Source organism: Zonotrichia albicollis, chromosome Z, assembly GCF_047830755.1.
Source record: "Zonotrichia albicollis isolate bZonAlb1 chromosome Z, bZonAlb1.hap1, whole genome shotgun sequence".
NCBI classification, from domain to species: Eukaryota; Metazoa; Chordata; class Aves; order Passeriformes; family Passerellidae; genus Zonotrichia; species Zonotrichia albicollis.
In genome coordinates this window covers 19,305,425-19,324,059 of record NC_133860.1, presented here as the reverse complement: position 1 = coordinate 19,324,059, position 18,635 = coordinate 19,305,425, and the positions used below count along the sequence as shown (strand labels likewise).

The window sequence follows — 18,635 nt, the reverse complement described above, 5'->3', positions numbered from 1 at the left end:
TACTGCCTCAATCAATATTCCCTTCAAGCCACTCTGTTTAAGCTAACTTATGTTCTGACCTGAAAACTGTTTGAGAATTTGACCTCCAGTAAATGGTCAATGACACTTTCAAATGTCACAGCAGTTCACAAGATTGGTATATGCATTTAGCTCCAGTAAACTGAGTAGGATTACCCATCTCTAATTTATATGGCCGCCTACATAAGGCAAGCACCTTGAAGTTCCCCAGCTTCTGCTGATTAGTACCAAAATATCATGGTTACATCTTTTGGGTTTTCCCCACCCCTATGCGAAGCAGTAAGATAAATCATTGAAAACCTGAAGAAACTGTACAATTGCATTTACCTTGTGGAAAATATCTTTGTGATTTGAAGTATTTATTTATAATCCTCTGTTACAGAAGGTTTATCCCACTGGGAACTTCTGAGAGATCTTTCATACCTTTGTAAAACTAAAAGAGTATTTTAATAACATGCTGAAAAAGAAATCCACAGATATTGTATGAATGTATGTTTTCTTTCAAAAAGAAAGGAACTTCTTGAAGGACAAAATCAAGCAATTCATTTTAGATATAAATTTAGGATTGGAACAGTATCAGTAATATAGTGATATGGAAAATTATATTTTCAATCTGTTGAAACTGGTTGTCATTATTTAATGAAGCTCTGTTATTCTGCTCTATGTATCTGTTAGCTTTTGGCCATGCTGCTGATTTTTCACTAGGATGATATGGATTGAGTGGCTTGGATATGAGAGAGACTTTCACCATTATGTTTAATTCACAGTCTGTCGTTTTAGAGTCTCTTTGTCTTTTGCAAAACCCAGGTTATCTTAGACTGAATGTATTGCCTGACTGTAACGTTCATCCAAGTAGATAAACCACTGACAAAACTTGAAATCTCACAATGATGTAGCAGATAGGAACAGAACATGTACTTAGAGACATTCAGCTATGAAACAAATATGTCTAACTCCAGAGCCCACAGTTTCAGGAGGGTCTTCTCTTAAGACTAGGATCTATATAGTAGTCTTTGCTTAAATATTACCAGTGGTGGCTCAAACTGTATTTCCAAAGTTATAATGCAATAGTTAGATCCTGAATGCACAGAATAATATAACATTTTTACGTAGTAATTGCTGTGGGTATTCTGCTAAATATAAATTGGAATGGTCTCAAATGTGCACTCCATTTGTGCATGTTGTTGACCTCCTATGGTTTTGTTGTTCTGAGCTACTGTTTCCAAGACATGTTGATATGTTACTCATATTGCTGTGACTCATCTGAATAGTATGAAGAATTCATAGCTGACAGTAAACATGAAAAAAAACCCTTCACTGTAAGTTAGTCACTGTCTGGCCTAGTGTACTTACCATTTTGTCCTCATATTTAATCTTATCCTCAGAGAGTCTTTGCTTTGCCCAGTCACTGTGTATTTGATCACAAATACTAATTTTGAAGTGGACTCATTTGCAGGTTTAATTCACAAAGTATACTCTGTTTGGTTTTGTTTGTACACTTTTATTTTGTTATGAACGCATATAAAGTTTGTGTGTATTTAAAAATGTATACTTGTTATAAGTAAGATCTATATATGGAAAATATAAATACTATAAATGTATAAATAGTTTCATAATTGCAGATATTATAATCCATTGCCATTTTAATGAACTATATCAATGTATATCCAAAGATAGATTTCAGTATTTTGGTACTCATGTCTACTGAGTTATGCTATCATGGTATATATGTTAATTGTTAAATTTTACAGTCAAACATGTGAGAGTTATTTGACTTTGTCAGGAGTTCAGCCATCTACAAATACCAGTGCATTTGGGCCAGAGTCATTGATCTACTTAATGTTGTTTGAAGGTGAAATGAGAAGAAAGCGGTAACGTTTTTTAGTATATTTAAGGACAGGCATTTTTAACATAGCAAAATACCCAAGGAATTGGAACCAGCTGAACAGAGTCTGTTCTTTATAGCAGCTTCCATGACTATTTTTTCCCCCTTTCAAACTTACAGAAATCCAGCCTTACCAGCCAGTTTGTTTCTTCCTTTCCCTAGATTAAATAAACCAAATGGCTCAGCCTTCATTGGTGGATTTTCTACCTGGCTTGTCCATTTTTCTGCTACATGTTTTCCACTTTGCTCTTAAAATATGGCGCACAAAATTTTGTTCTTGAGGTTTTGAGAGCAACCAGTAAAATGCAAAAAGTCTTTTAAACTGAATAAAGCAGTCCTATTAGTATTTCCAGAGATAAAATTTGTTTTCTTTTTTCTTTTAAATTAACATTCTGAATGTGAATTTCTGGACATATTCTGTTTCTCTGTTGGCCTACTTTCTTTCTTGTGTCTGTTAATTTGTGGTACCCTGAAGGATATGATATGCTTTTCCTACTGTTTAGTTAAATCTGTTTACTGGGTTGGGGCACACCTTTCAAGTCACTGAAACGTATTTGAATTCTGATCTTGCTGTCCAACATTTTAGGCCATTTCTATATGGAACATATATAAATAACAAGGAAGGTTAATACATAAGAACTGGTGTCCCATTAAAGGGAGAATAAACTAGAAGCTCTTCTCTTTTTTTGTGGGAGAAGTATTTCAGCTGCATGCACAGACACCATCAAACATTTCTATAATTATTGCTGTCAAATTCAGAAATTTATATCCAAACAGCAGTTAAACTTGAAAGTTTTAACTTGTCAGGTTACATGACTGTTTGAATTTCAAGATAAGGTCATGTTCTTTTCAGCATTGGTGAAGATGTGTGCAGTGAGAGCCCATACATAGTTGAAAACAGTTGGTATTGTGTAGCTAATAACCACTGTATATATTTGGCGAGAGTGACAACCAGACTAGAACTGGTTCAGTGAACTGATTGTTTTTTAGCAGTGCAGCAAGTTAGGTGGGTTCGTGGAAGAAATGCTCAGTTCTGCTCAAGATGCAAACCAGTGGTAAATGTGTGATGGGAGACCAGCTTCACTAATGCACTAGTGCACACAATAGCAGCTTTCTAAAAAATGGGTTTTTCTTACATCAGAATTCTATGGGTTTTTTTAAAGTAGGAAAAATAGGCTGTTGAGGACAGTCTTCTGTGTTAAGTTAGGATTTCTCATTTGTGTCTGGGGTGGAATGCTGGGGAGTGGTTTAGATGTATAAATGATTAGCCTAAACAGCTATTGATGTAATTGTCTGCAACTGAACAATGAGCTGTTTTTACTCACTATCTTCTCACACTGTTTTGCTTACACTGTGCCAGCCAATTTTTACAGTTCATAAGATGTCAATAGAAATGCTAAAACAGCAGTGGTGGCCTTAGGCAGTCCAACAACATGGCATAAAAATAGATTGATGTTAGGAAGTGACATACTGTCATAACCAGTTACTGCATCAATTGTCTAGTTTTATTATCACTTAAAATGGAAAGGTGGTAAAAAAAGGTTATGTAAAAACTTTTCTTATGTTTGACAATTGTCTTTGGTTAAGAAAAATGCAAAATCCAAAATACTTCAATTAAGTTATTTGAGCCCAAACATGGAGCTGATCCAGGCCAATTTAATAATCTCTCATTAACAGCCTTAAATTTCAGCATTATCACTATTTCTCTTGAAAGACTATTTTGTAAGACATAATGTGATCACTGAATTAATTTCTACTTGTTGGTTTACTTAAAAGAGGAGTTTCTGTCAATGTCATTTTTTCAGATGGAGGTGAACAGTAGAACTGAAGCACAGAACATACTAAATACTTTAACTTACAATAGCCCTGATTTGGCTGTTTCTTATTGTTAGCAGTAAATACACATAAAGAATGTGTCACAGGGTTTGATGTATCACAGTATTTTCAGAGCAGAGGTAATGACTAGTTAGCACAAGTACTTCCTGAATTCCTCACTAGGAGAAACTTAATGCTGCGCTGACTTAGAACTGAACACATGCCTGTTTTGAAAACGGAGGACAAAGTGCAAAGCTATTGCAATCAGTATTAGTCACTTGAGTTTTTGGAAGTGCTTAGAAAAGTGCTTTGGGATTTGGACATGATAGTATTTTATAATTTTAGCCAGGAATAGTGAGATTACTAGGAATTTCTTTGCTGTTCTTGAAAAGGACAGCATCAGCTCTTCTTACAGAAGAGATTGTTTTCCTTTCCTCAAGAGACTAAAACATTGGCAACCTAGGTTGCTCCTTTTAAGCATGGTTTTGGACTTTAAAACTGTGCTTGTAAATCTTCTGTGTTCACAGTGACTGTGAACTGAAGTGTCCAGTTTGTGACAGTTTATGGCTGTCTTTCTGTGTGCATTAATTCAAACTTTGCTGTGATTTTTCAGAGATAAAAGTTCTACAGGATGGGTGGCAGGCCAAGACCAAATGTCACTTACAGGACACTTGTAATGCCTTTTGATTTTTTTTGTACTTCTGTGCTGTTGTGACAAAACATGATAGTAGAAAATCTGTCAGTCTTTGTATCAAAACTCTTACCAGAGCCCCTGCAGTTTTGCTTTGACTTCAGTCATTTTTGCTCTCTGCTCAAATTACCAGTTGTAATTTAACCAGTAAAATTGACTGACCACTGCACAGCTTACACAAGGTGCAACCTTTTTTTGGTATGGAAATCCACAGGTGAATCTCTGTATCTGGTGTGTATAGGAGCACAATATGTACCGCAGAAATTCTCAGGGAAGTCTGAAGTTGGTGTTCTCTCCCTTGCTACAAATTAAATTTCTCAGATTTTTTGAAAGCATTTCCCAAAATCTATAATTCTTCATGGTTATTTTTGGATACCTATAAATAATAGGTATTTTATCTTACTTTCAGCTTCTTTGTAATACTGGCCATGCTGAAGAAAAGTTGGGTTTTACCTATGACAGCATCATTATATGGTAAGTAATAAAGAGCACTAGGCAATACTAGGGAACTTCAGTTGTTTTGATCCAATTAAATAAACTTCATTTGTACTTCTGAACTAGTATTTTGTATTTATAATATGTTTGAAGCTTCATAATGCAAGTATATAACCTGCAAATATTTTAATGAATAAAGTCAGAAATATATTACTCACTATTTGCCAAACAGAGACAGACCCTCCAAGTTACAAGTGTAGATTTCTTCATTATATTCCTGAGATGTAAAAGTACCTCTAAGTATTTCAGTAGTTGTAGAAAGCACTTGTAATCAAAACGTACATCTACAAAATTCAGAGCATACTCTTGATAAAGAGTCAAGATTTAAAGATCAGTATTTTATGTTGTACTGGTATACGTCCATGAAGCTCTACTTGCCTTGCTACTGACATGTCCTGTGTATATTCTTTTAAGTGAAATTTCTGTCTATTTTTTGGCCATTTTGTCTGTCAGATGTAACTACATGCTTATTTGCACACATAAATTTTTAAATTTGTCTTGAAGACCAGCACTGGTGACAAAAGCAAAGATCTAATATTTAATGCATTTCTGTGTTCTTTCAATTTAGATCTCACTTAAGCAGAAAAGATTAGGAAAGCTAACTGCTCTTTGAGCAAAATGTTGGGAAACTTTGTGTAATTGTTTCCTCAGCTAAAACTGATGTCTCTGTCTTTTTGACTATGTTTTTATTGCATACCTAAAGATAGCGACACATCTCTTTTTGGCAGCTTTTGCTTTTGAGTGTTGAATCTCATGATAGTCTTTTCCTTTGTAGTGGTTTCACTGTGCCAGTTCATTAACTGGTCTGCAGCTTCCTCGCAGGGGAAGAGGAGGAGGAGCCTCTGATCTGATCTTTCTGTTGACCAGTGAGAGGACCCAAGGGAGTGGCCTGAAGTTGTGTTAGGGGAAGTTAGGTCAGATATCATAAAAAGGTTCTTTACCCAGAGGATGGTTGGGTAGCAGAACAGGCTCCCCAGGTAGCCTGGCAGAGTTCAAGAAGTGTTTGTTTGGACAACACTCTCAGGCTCATAGTGTGATCCTTGGGATTGTCCTGTGCAGGGCCAGGAGTTGTACTCAAAGGTCTGTGGTATCAGGAATACGCTCAGTATCAGTGCAGGCTGGGCTTGAACTGATTGAGAGCAGCCCTGCTGAGAAGGACTTGGGGGTCCTGCTGGATGAGAGGCTGAACATGAGTCAGCAGTCCCGTGTCCAGTTTTGCAAGTCCAGAAATCCCGCTCTGTCCTGCATCCAAAGCAATGTGGGTAGCGTATTCATATTACAGGAAAGATGGTCTTGAAACAGGTCTCTATTTGGTGCTGAAAATAATAATCAGTTCATCTTTTTTGCAAATGGTATGGCAGCTTACTTTGTCTAGGTATCACCTGGGAGTAGGCCGCTGTTACAGTGACTTACCCTGGCCAGGTATTCACCAAAAGACTCTGAAGATATTTTTCCTTGGAGTAACTGATTACTATGTAGGACAACCCTAGAATAAGGGAAAAAAAAAACCCAAACCTTTTTAGAAGTAGTAATTCAGTCTCAGTGGATGAAGTATTTATGATCTTAGATGTCCAGTGAAAAATCCTCTTAGAAAATGTCATTGGGAGGTTGAGGATTCCCACCCCACCCTGCATGTTGTTGAGGAAGAGGGACGAATATGTTGAGGGCCTTCAAAAGGACAGTGTGCTACCTCATGCTTTCTAATTCAATTTCTAGAGTTCTTCCATATCTCATTTCTTCTTAGCTACCTTATTCTACCTCTTAATTTTCTTGGACTAGTATTATCTTCAGCTGTTTTGTCAAATAACTTGTGTACAGGTTTTCATTCTGTGTCATTTCAAGGATATATAAGCTGTTATTTGAGGGAAAAATCATTTGTGGCTTTTGAAGATTAATATATTGTCTACATCTGCTGACCAGGATGAGGGCTTGCCTTCTAGGTTGCACATGAGAAGACCTGAAAGTCAGAAAATTAGTTCAGAACATTTATTTTTAAAAATCCTACTTTTTGTCTCAAACGAGTGAGTTGTAGCTGCATGTCAGATGGTGAAGTCTTACCTGCTGCCTAATAGTTGTTTCTCCCTCTTGTTTTGTTCATTGCAGTCTGAGGTTAGCTTTACTAAATGAAGCAAAAGAGGTGCGAGCAGCAGGATTGCGAGCCCTCCGCTATCTCATTCGAGACTCCAGTATTCTCCAGAAGGTGCTAAAGTTGAAAGTGGATTATTTGATAGCCAGGTAATTTTTCTCTTTCTTCTTGTTGCAAGTTGTAAGGTTCTAAATCACTTTCCTTTTCATGGTTGATACAGGAGAGAAGTGTTTCCCTAGTCTCTTATGGTTTTAGTGAGTAGTTTAAAAAATCCTTTTTGCTTCAACAGAATATTTCATCAGACTAGCTAATCCAAATAAAATACTGTCCTAATACGTGATACATTACAAGTATCCAAATAATTTCTAATTTTAGTCATAAATGCCATTAACTATTAATTACTATTAATTAATATGGTTGAACTATTAATAATTTTCATGTCTTAAGTTTTTGTATGGGAATTATTTGATTCTTTGTATTATCACATTGCTGTAATAGTTGATGTCCAAGAATTTGTAGTCTAAATATAACCAATGACACAACAGAAAAATACCAAAGGGCAAACCAACAGTGAGATAATAGAATCAACATGATGAATAGATGTAAATAATAGGATTTCTAGTGCTTCCTGTAACTAAATTTTTTATTTAATATGCTGGTACGGATATGTGTGAATTTCATTTCTGTTTATAAATATACACATGTAATTTTAGTGTGCTGTTCAACTTTTCAGAGCAAAAGAGTTTTCTGATTTCAAACTCTGAAAAACTCAAGGTGTGTTGATGTGAAACATTAGAAATATTTCATGTGGTCTCATTTGCAAATGACAAATGCAGCTGCCTTGGAAAATAGTTGTTGAAGCATTATGCTTTGCCATTTTATATTTGAGAACATTTTAGTGACTTAGTTGTAATGAAAATAGCAGAGAAAATATAAACCAAACCTAACTGATGTATCATAATGAGTGTATTTGCTGAAAAGTGTAGTTTTTAAACCATAAGTCAATTGTTTTTCTTTTATACTCATGTGCATAAATATTAACATGAGGTGTTAACCGTTAAGGTGAAAGTTACAAAATGTGGTTTTTTTAATTTACTTTAGGTGCATTGACATACAGCAGAGTAATGAAGTAGAAAGAACACAAGCACTTCGATTAGTCAGAAAGGTAAAATCTCCTATGTATGGTTGGATCTGCTGTGCCACTCAATTGTGCTGACTCCTGGCTGTCTCCATCAACAGTGCTTTTTCACAGTCTCTAATACCTTGCTTTACCTTTATCATGTAATAAAGCTGATAATTTAAAAGACAGAAAAATGTAGGAAAAATGTAGTGAAGAGAGTTGTTTTGGTTTTACAGTTCTACCATTCAGAATCTCAAGTGTGCTAGAAAAATCATGCTTACTGGACGAGTTTTGGGAAACACTTATCAAAGAGTGAATGCAAGAGCATAAAAACAATATTAAGTTTCAATATTGAAATTATGACTACTTCATTGTATAGTTTGTTTAAGCATCTGTGAGTCAGAGATTGGGAGATTTTCTGCCATGCAAGACCTGAGACAGTTGTCACTGAAGTGATCATTCAAGGACTACTTATAGCCTAACGCTTTGTTGGTAGCAGTTGATGCTGTCCACAGGATTTTGTCTCAGATACTCAATGAAATGTGTTTAGTCCGTGATGGTTACTGTACTGTGCACCCATGGATGTGTGACTTAAAAGTATGGTTGCTGCATTTTCAAGTTCATCCTAGAAAAATTGGCATATAGAGGTACCAAATGTCTTCAGGAAACACAATATCCTGCCTTTGTGCTGGACTTTGCTATTCTTTATTTTTCTCATATTCTTGTAGAAACTACCGAAGTCTGGAGTAAAGTTTGAAGTAGTTGAAGAATGGTTCCCCAGGAGTACTGCCTATGTTAAATCTCTTTGTGTTTTAAATCTATCTAAATATATTTTCTGTCTCAAAGGAGATGCAATGTACTTGATTAACAATTGTGCCAAAAAAGAGAGTTTTAAGTATTAAAAACATTTGCCTCCAAATCCAAACAAGACAAAAACAAACAAAAAAGCCCCAGTATGAAGGAACAGGTCCTTAACGAAGTTGCACTTTTATTATAAAAGTGCTTTGTGAATCTACTTTGAAAGAAGAGCTTCTGTGTAGTCTCATCGGAGGATGGTAGCACATCCATAATCGGTTTTTATTTGGGTCAGAAATTTGTCCTCATTATTTCTGGGCTTTTTTGAGCATTTTCTGCTTGAGCAAAAACTTCTTTCTTGCATGAAAGAAGAGAGAGACAGCAAGAGAAACAAATTCATTTGCTTGATCTGAAAAAAATGATGGTCAAAGAGAAGCATCAAAGAAAGCATACAGCTGACCCTTGGTGGTTTTTTTTTTCTGTCGTGTTGCAAGGATATTGGTGTGCACCAGGTGTGTGCATCAAATGCACAGGCTGTGCAGCCACGCTTGTGGTTCCTTGATGCTGAGAAATGTTGATGGAAAGCCTTTTCTAGCATCTTTTGCTACTTACCTCTAACATTGTTTTCTTAAAAGATAATGTCAGACCACCAAAAAGCCACCCAGCCTGCTACCACTAAAGTTAGCAGCTTTCTCATGTGCTGTCTAGGCCACAGCAATTAAGCATGCATTGGCATAGAGCAGTCAGTACTCAAGAAATTCTCTCACAAGGAGTTCTGTGCTTCCTGAATAGCATATTCTGTATTTTCACACTGTCTTTTTGTTACCCTGCTCTTGCCCTTCTTCTGTCTTCATCTCCCTCAGTGTATCAGATTTAGTGATTTGATGCCAGGATTCCTAAAAGATTAGGAATAGGACTATATAATATAAATGACTAAAAGCAAAGAATAGAGGGCAAATAAAATGAAAAAAAGCTAACAAACTCGTTCAGAAGATAATTAACTGTGAAACTGAATTGGGCTTTTCCAGTATCACAGAACTATTGTTTTCAATTTCAAGATGTGACTCTTTAACCTCATCTTAGGTAGTAAAAATGTCTGTGAGAATTGCATACATTAAAATTAAAACCTTTTCTTTTCTTTCTTTTCATAGAGAAGAACAACAAAATATAAAGTAGTAATACTTCTTTATGAATTTAGAAAAGGCAATTGTAAACTTTGTTTTAAAAATATTAGGTTTAAATGGTGTATGTAGATTTAAAAAAATTAACTTTTTAAACTTGATCTTGAATAGTTTTTGAAGGCTGAGTGCTCACTGCCTGTTTTGACCGTAATCACCTCTACATTTACGGGTAAAAATCTTACAATTTAGTATTATCTTCAGCCATGAAAAGGATGTCATGAAGTTGCTTCCGGAAGCATTTTTATATCTGATAGAAGTCAGTAACACATTTCTTTTAAATTTTATGGTCTGGGTGTTTTCTTTTTAAAGCAGAAGTCAGGGTTAGATGCAATATGAGCCATGTTCTTTCTTCCTCTTTCCTAAAGGAGTCTTAAAAGACCAAATTCATACTCTCTATTACTTATTTCATTTTTGCTGCTTATAAGAAGCTTTCCTTTACCTGTCCTTGGTCTTTAGAACTGCATTTTAATACACAGAACAGATACAAAGTAAATGGGAAAAAATGTTTACTGATGTGTTTAGAATTGAGCGTTACAAGAAGCCTTTCCTTCTCTTGTGTGCAAAGCAAAGAGGACAGTGAAGCAGAGCAGCTTGTGTCCTCACAGGAAGTCCCATGTCAATATCAGCAGCAAACAAGTTGCAGTTTCTAGAGTGGATTGGTGCACCTATTCTGTTGCTTATTCTTTTTTCTTTTTTCCAGTGTAAAAGTGAAAGACTGTGTGGGTGGGAGAGAATTTGTTTTCTCTTTAAAGTCCCATCTTAAAACTTCCTGTTTCGTGGCATTAACATTATGTATAACAATAAGCTTCTCAAAAACATGTATTTAAAGATAGATTTGTTAGAACTGTTCCAATATTTTGGTCGTAATTGTTGATCCCCTCTCCTTTTAACATCTCTGCAAAAAAAGGTAAAAAACTAATCATCTTTGCACAGATACCTACAACACTGCAAAGGGAGATGTGAAGTGGATATAGGACAAAATATTTTTGGAAGAATTATGAAGATAAGCCTGGTTTTGTTGAAAATAAAAAAGATGATAAGCAAAAGCATTGGAAACTAGTCTTAAATTTTTAGGTGCTTGATGGATATTGAGTATTTTTTTATGTCTCATTTTTATTTATTAGTAGAAAAAAAAAGATGACATGGCTGAGTGGGCTATAAAACATTGCACTGTTCCCTTTTTAGGCAGTCACACAAATACCTGCTTCCTCCTTAGTAATACATCAGTTTAGTGATCTTTTTGTTCCAGCAGGATATTTTTCAGTTTTCACAAATTGAAAAAATGTGAAGGGTTGCTCAGCCTTTGTAGTCAAAGGCTCACTTGGGGGACAGTGAAGAGTTGGTGTATTGGTTGTTCAGGAATGGTTTTCTTTAGCTTTAATACATCTTGCTCCTTAATCTGGTGTGAATTCTGAGTGTCTCAGACTAACAGCTGAGGCTTTCTGTAGTGCAGAATGTCCCTAATAGTCGATGAGTTTGTAGTTGACTCTATGTCACTGGATAATGTCAATATTTTGGCATACTGGACAAATTGGATAATGTTATCAGGATATTTCTGGGGAAAAAAAAATCCTATGATGAAGGTAGTCCTAATTCTCACTGCAAAAAAACATCTTTTAAATTCTTTCATATTAAGATAAAATATAAAAGTAAAAAGCTGAAACACAGAGAGAATGGTAAGTTGACAAACAAATTGAAATTGAAAAAATTTCAAGAGCAAAATAAATAGTTGTGAAGATTCACCAGATACAACCAAGTAATAGGCAGACTGGTCTGTCTAGCTGTATGAAGGTAATAAAATACTGGTGAATATGTAAGAGTATTTAGAGAAATGTAAAGAAACCACAAGGCTTTTTCTTTCCTGTTTGGCAGATGATCACTGTGAACGCTTCATTGTTCCCCAGTTCTATTACTAATTCTTTGATAGCAGTTGGAAATGATGGTCTTCAAGAAAGAGACAGAATGGTTCGAGCATGTATAGCCATTATCTGTGAACTAGGTAAGATAAATTTTCTTAATTAGTGTTCAGTTTTGACATGGTTGTCATTCACAGTACTTGTTTAATAAGGAATTAGATGTTAAGTGTTCCTATCAAGAGTTTCATGGATTTTAGTTATTTGTGTGATATAAACCAAAATGACTTAAAAGCTATTTATGTATCATAGGCAAAGGCTTCAGATTTTCATCTTTTCCTTCAAGACTTGACAGTTTTGGTTTGCCTTAAAAACATTTCTCTACTGCAACTGGAGTTTCTTAAAGTAATGGATTTGAAATAGGGAGATTTCCATACACAAGATGCTTACAAATTTAGAAGAGTTCAGCAAACTACAAAATATCCTCATTTTGAAAAAATTTTGAGATGGGTACTGTAGTAGTCAGGACAGTGGTTTATACTAACTCCCTAAACTTGTATTTGCCTGCTAATTTTTAAAGGTTTTCAAAATCAATCAGTGGGAAATAATTCAGTAATTTATTTACAGGATTAAAGTTTCTGTTTTAAAGAAATAAACAAAATGTTACTCTTATTTCAGTATAAATATTTTATCTATGTTGGTTCAGTGTAACGTGAAAACTCTTCATGGGAAAATCCAGAAACTGCTATATGGAAACTTGATTGGGAGTTAAGCTGGGAAATGACCCAGTTGGAGACTGAGTGACCTTTTTTTTTGTGTATGATAAATGAATCCAAAATCACCATTCATTACCAGTGTCAGCTGGTTCCATAAAAAGCTCTACATATGCCTTAGCAGTGTTCAGCATAAATAAGATACTCATACTAGAAATTACGAGTTTGTCATGTACCATGAAATGTTTTATCTTAGTTCATTGTCCAAAATTACCTGTTTTCCTTTATCTAGCTCTTCAGAATCCTGAGGTGGTGGCTCTTCGGGGTGGTTTAAGTACCATCTTGAAAAATGTGATTGACTGTCAGCTAAGCCGAATAAATGAGGCTCTGATAACTACAGTTTTGCACCTCATTAATCATCCAAAGACCCGACAGTATGTGCGAGCAGATGTCGAATTAGAGGTGAGTGCAGTTTTATTTGTTTAGTGACAGAAATTAAACACTTTATTACTCATTAAAATGTTTTACTTTTGTCTCAGATTTCCTGTGTTTTAGTGCGCAGTGTCTAAAAGATAAAATGTTTTAGGATAAAAGCCTGAGACTTACAAAGCAGAAACAATAGAACAGTTTGGAGTGGGACTGAGGAAAGGGCACTAGTTATTTAACTGTATTTTCATGTGAAAATAATGCGTGTCTTTCTTTTGTTTAGCGAATTTTAGCCCCTTACACAGATTTTCACTACCGGCATAATCCAGACACAGCGGAAGGACAACTCAAGTAAGTGTTAGTGCTGCTACTTTTGCCATCAGTTATGTTCGTAGCATTTTAATTGAGCTGTACTTCCTTCCAAATACCAAATTTCTAGAAGCTGAATTTTGTAGGCCAGAGTGCAGTTTTCTAAAATACAGTTAAGAATTTAAGATGTAAAAGGGTTTGTTTAGCCTAGAGAGGAGAAGTTGAGGCACGCCCTCTGCTGAATGGCAGCCTTTTTACTACCTATGAAAATGCTTTCAAGATGATATAGGCAGGGCCCTTCATGGTGGTCTAAGGTGGGAGGACAGGAAGCAACAGAGAGAAATTGAAGCAAAAAAGATTTCAACTTGGTATTAGGGGCAGTGGGGATGATTTTATATGTGAGCCTGGTCAAGAGTTAGAATATGCTGTCCAGAGAGGTCCTGCTGCCTTGAGTTTCTAGCACCCAGCTGGATAAAGCCTTCAGTTTTTTTGCAGGTATTCCAAGCTGAATTACAGAAGCTTGTATACCTCCTAAAGCTCTGGACACTGTAAAGGCATTTACTGAGTTCTTGCAGAGGTGTTGAACTATGATGACCTTTAAAAGTGCCTTCCAACCCAAACCATTCTATGTTTCTATAATCTGGCCTAGTCTGGTAACAGGTGACTTTTTGTGCGGTGATTTGGACTAAAGAGAGATCTCCTGAGGTGGCTTACAACTTGAATTATTCAGTTTTTTTTAATTATGAAACAGGATTAGGTGCTTAAGTCTGGGTAACTGAATAAGGTCCAAATCTTTTCATCTCTGCTGTAGACTTAGTGTCAGTGGAGGTGCAGAGTGATTCATATGACCCCTTGGGGTGTTTTTAATGTTATCCTCCTGTGGAAATTCCCCTGGAAGAGGAAAAGTAACAATAATCAAAATTTCTAAACCTTTCCTGTGTGTATATACATTGTGTAAATACATATGTACACATATATGCATGCATAAAATACTTCTTTTACTCTGGATTTTGTCCCCTATCTCAGTTAACTACCTTTTAATAATAATACTGTAGTACTGTTTGTTTTGTAATTATTACCTGCATTGTGACATTTTTGTTTCACCGGCAGAGAGGACAGAGAAGCGCGATTCCTGGCTAGTAAAATGGGAATAGTGGCTGCATTTCGATCATGGGCAGGTAAGATTTGTTTATTTGTTTGAAATTGGATGATTGGAAGTGTGATTTTATTTCTATTATAAATGGCACAGGATGTGTCTCATTTGATATGTCTAATTTCTATCAATACCTTCCTACAATGGTACTTAATATGTGTTTTGATACTGTAAAATTGGAGGATGCAGTGCATAGTTTTCTTAGACTCCTGAGAAGGCAAAGCTTTTCCCCTTCTCTGTAAAATGCCTTATAAATTACATTTTGATGGTCATTCTTGAAATCTAATGTGTTAAAGGATATTTAAAATAATATTCATATCATAAGAACTTGAATTTGAGATGGTTCTGCCACTGTAAATGAAGTCTTTTTGTCTGTGTTAATAGATACTGGCAAATATTTCACCTGCTTTTGCCATAGCTGAAGAGAAGTTGGAAATGGACATAGCAATTTTTCATGTAGAAGATATTTCTAAATCAAAAAAGGTTTTTTTTTTCATTTTACTTAATCCTTTCTCTGTGATATTACAATATGTGAGATGAATGTACTGCCTCAGGGATTGCTTTTTTTTTTCCAAGACACTGTCTTGCAGATTTCAATCAGTTAGCATAAACATTCACCAAAATTTTGAGTGGAATTTTTCCAGGCTATACTTAAGCTGTTTTGTGACACTATTTGTGTTATTTTTTAAATTCTCACAATTATCGCTAAGCTTCATTTTAATATCTAGATATCTTTCAAATGTTCTCACATGCTTGAAGAGGAGGCATGTGATGACTTTGAAACTTTTCAGAAAACAGTTTCTGATAGGTGTGTTACTGCATCTTCCTGGACTCAGGCACTTAGATCTAACAGCTGTTAGAATTCCCCTGAGACTAAAGGAAAAGGAATTAATTTGTTAGGCTTAGATACAGCTTTTGAATGAAATACCTTGCAGTTCTCCTCAGATGATGGAAACCTTCAGGCTGAAGAGTTACTCATTAGAGACAGTTTCATCTTTTTCTCATTTCTTCCATGCATATGTTGTTTTCACAGGTAACTTTTGAGTACTGTTCACAATAGGAAGGACAAAAGTAGCACAATTTTTTAATGAGGAAATAAAGTTTTGTGATTAGTAATTTTTTTTTTCATGTGTACTTATTTTCAAACTGGAAATCTAATTTAATAATTTGTCTATTGTCCTTGCTTTTGTTGATAAGGGAATATTGTTATACATTTAATGTTTTCTAGGTATTATCAGCCTGTGCAAACCTGGAAATTCTGGGATTCAGTCTCTCATTGGAGTACTCTGTATACCAAATATGGAAATCCGGGTAGGTGGTGAATATTTAGTACTGATAACATGCTTACTGGAATATATTACTGAAATAATACTTAATATTTTAATTAAGTTATTCTTAACTTTTAAACAATTAAGTGTTTAAATAAATACAGACTCCAGTTATGAAACATGAAACAAGAACTCCAGTTATGTTCTTGAGTTTATTTAATCCCCAAAGTTCAAGTCTGTAATTCTGTTATGAAATTCCTATGAAATTGGGAAGCACACTATGTATATGAGACAAAATGAAGGAGAGAAAAATTCATAAGTAACTTTTTACTCTGGTCACAAATCAAAAACACGTTTACAGTAGCTGCAGTCACAAGTTATAAGCATAATAATCAGAGTTGAATTCCAGGTTAAAAAAATGTTTCTTCACAAATTAAACTTAATAGAGAAAAGTTGATGGTTCCAGATGTAACTATTGTAAAAATCTGCAGTCCAAGTAGCCTGAACTACTATTGCATTCATAGTGCCAATAAGGGACAATTCAAAAGAAAAAAAACCTCATTCTCTCTTCTTCATTGCATTTCCATTTGTGAAAAAAACACTGCAACAAATGCACCAGTGTTACCACTCTAGAAATCTTAAGGGACAATTTTGTGAATCTGTAAAATTCTTCTTGTGTTATGTTTTCTCTGGTAGCGAGGTCTGCTTGAAGTTCTCTACGATATATTTCGTCTTCCTCTCCCTGTTATTGCAGAAGAATTTATCGAGGCACTTCTCAGTGTAGGTAAGTATTTAAGACAATTCACATAAGAATTCTGTGTGTTAAACTCCTATACAAATTTAAAATTTGCTGTCTCCTATGTACTGTAAATTGCTTTGTTTTATCGCTGAATTTATTGGGTGCTCTGAAGTCCTGTCTGAAATTCTTTATCACCTGTTAAGTGTTATAAGTTTGATGAAAGATCAGCATAGTTAGGCATTAATGCAAAGACTGTAAGGTCAGCACTACAGATTAGACTTCTTTGAACTGTTAGGAGTATTCATAATTATGGATGTGTTAGTGAATACTACAGACAAGTTGTTAGTCAGTCTTTTCTGTATATTGTCCATCTGTTAGTTATCTCCATTGTCCTTAGACTGCTGCTTTTTTGAGGGCAAGTTCATGCTTTTTCGTGTCTTTGAATTTAACCAAGTTAGTATTTTACCTTTAGAATTACTCTTTTGTAAACCCAAGAGAAGTCTCTGCTTTTTTAAATTTATAAATAAATAAATGTGTTGCAAACTTTCTACTCCTATATATGGATGTACCTTGTAACATTTTAGATGCTAATGGTATTTTCTCTTAAACTTGTTTAATATGTTTATGAATTGGAAATATCACTGTTTTTGTTGACACTTAGATATAATCTTTGTCCTAGCTTTCGAGGTACCCTTGCTTTGTTCAGGACTGTGGACGAGATGACTTGTTAGAGATCCCATCTCTGACAAAATTTTCTGTAATTTGAAACCACCTGAAATAATATTTGCGGGCAAGGGTTATTATTTACATACAGACTGCCATTGTAATAATACTGTAAAAGCCAAGTTTATAATTACCATTGTCCATATTTTCTTGTTCTAGATCCAGGCAGGTTTCAAGACTGCTGGAGGCTTTCTGATGGCTTTGTAGCTGCTGAGGCTAAAACTGTTTTACCCCATCGAGCCAGGTCAAGGTGAGGATTTAATGACTAACTCAGTCTAAGCCATTCCTCTTCTTTTGTTTTGTGGCAGTGTGGACAAAACGTTTCTTGTTTTCTTGTGGGAACAATAAGAAATGTACTTTCTAAACTGTTTTCCTACTTCTTTTCTCTTTAGGCCTGATCTCATGGATAATTACTTGGCTTTAGTGCTTTCTGCTTTTATTACCAATGGACTTCTGGAGGTAACTAATGACTTTCAGTTTTAATAGATGCTTGCTACATCTATTGCTTGCAAGAGTTCAGGCAAGATGTTATACCTTAAATGTTGTAATGTTTTTTTGCTTTCTGAAGGGTCTGGTTGAAGTGATCACAAGTAGTGATGACCATGTATCTGTCAGAGCAACTATCCTCTTGGGAGAACTTCTGCACATGGTAAATACCATTCTATGTAACTACTTGTAAATAGATACTTGCTATTATAGCATTAATTTGTATTCCAAGCTTGAAACATGTAGTTTTCATCTGAATAGTGGATTAATTTCACATTATATCTTCTGGCACTTCATGGATTAAAGCCAGTATAATTCAGTAGGAAGACTATTTGGAAAGTATGTAAACTGCTAAGGCCTCTGCTCCAAGGCTGTCCGTAGGTCTGACTCTCACTTTCTTGCCGTAGCAGCAGTTGTATTTTTAAGCTGGAACCCTCCGAACACTCCCATCAGTAACTGTGTTTGGGAAAAGAACCATTGCTAATTTTTGCTTTTCTTAGAATGATGGTCAATAGGCCTCTGACCAAGTGTGTTTAGCTTTCTGCCTCACAGGGGAGACAGATGAAAATTTATTCATACTCAGCTTGATGTGCTTTTGGTACTTTGTTACTTATTCAGGCAACTCCATCTTGGTGGAGTGCTCCTGCTGCAGGGAAACTTCAGCTTCATTCCACTTCTGTGGACCTAAGACAGCTCTTACAGTATCTTCTCTCTCTGAAACTAATCTCGTACTGAGATGATGATACTGTTTTCATAAATACTCCAGTGCTACATTTTTTATAATATTATATCCTATTTTTCTGGTTTCCTGATTACTTTTGAATGGGCGTGATTGTTAACTCACACTGGAATATGCTATAAAGCACAGGAATTTTTTGA

At 35.3% G+C, this 18,635-nt stretch overlaps 1 protein-coding gene across 2 annotated transcripts in view; it reads left to right on the top strand.

Moving 5' to 3' along the window:
- RICTOR (RPTOR independent companion of MTOR complex 2) overlaps window positions 1-18,635 on the top strand; it is a 74,926-nt gene that overhangs the window by 21,553 nt on the left and 34,738 nt on the right. For both annotated transcript variants that reach the window (XM_074532689.1, XM_074532688.1), the window contains exons 4-15: window positions 4,819-4,883; window positions 7,008-7,139; window positions 8,092-8,155; window positions 11,959-12,085; window positions 12,945-13,114; window positions 13,362-13,429; window positions 14,498-14,565; window positions 15,769-15,851; window positions 16,505-16,592; window positions 17,430-17,520; window positions 17,663-17,729; window positions 17,839-17,919. In XM_074532689.1, the coding sequence (XP_074388790.1) occupies window positions 4,819-4,883; window positions 7,008-7,139; window positions 8,092-8,155; window positions 11,959-12,085; window positions 12,945-13,114; window positions 13,362-13,429; window positions 14,498-14,565; window positions 15,769-15,851; window positions 16,505-16,592; window positions 17,430-17,520; window positions 17,663-17,729; window positions 17,839-17,919 (1,104 nt within the window). The remainder of the gene's footprint in view (window positions 1-4,818; window positions 4,884-7,007; window positions 7,140-8,091; window positions 8,156-11,958; window positions 12,086-12,944; window positions 13,115-13,361; window positions 13,430-14,497; window positions 14,566-15,768; window positions 15,852-16,504; window positions 16,593-17,429; window positions 17,521-17,662; window positions 17,730-17,838; window positions 17,920-18,635) is intronic.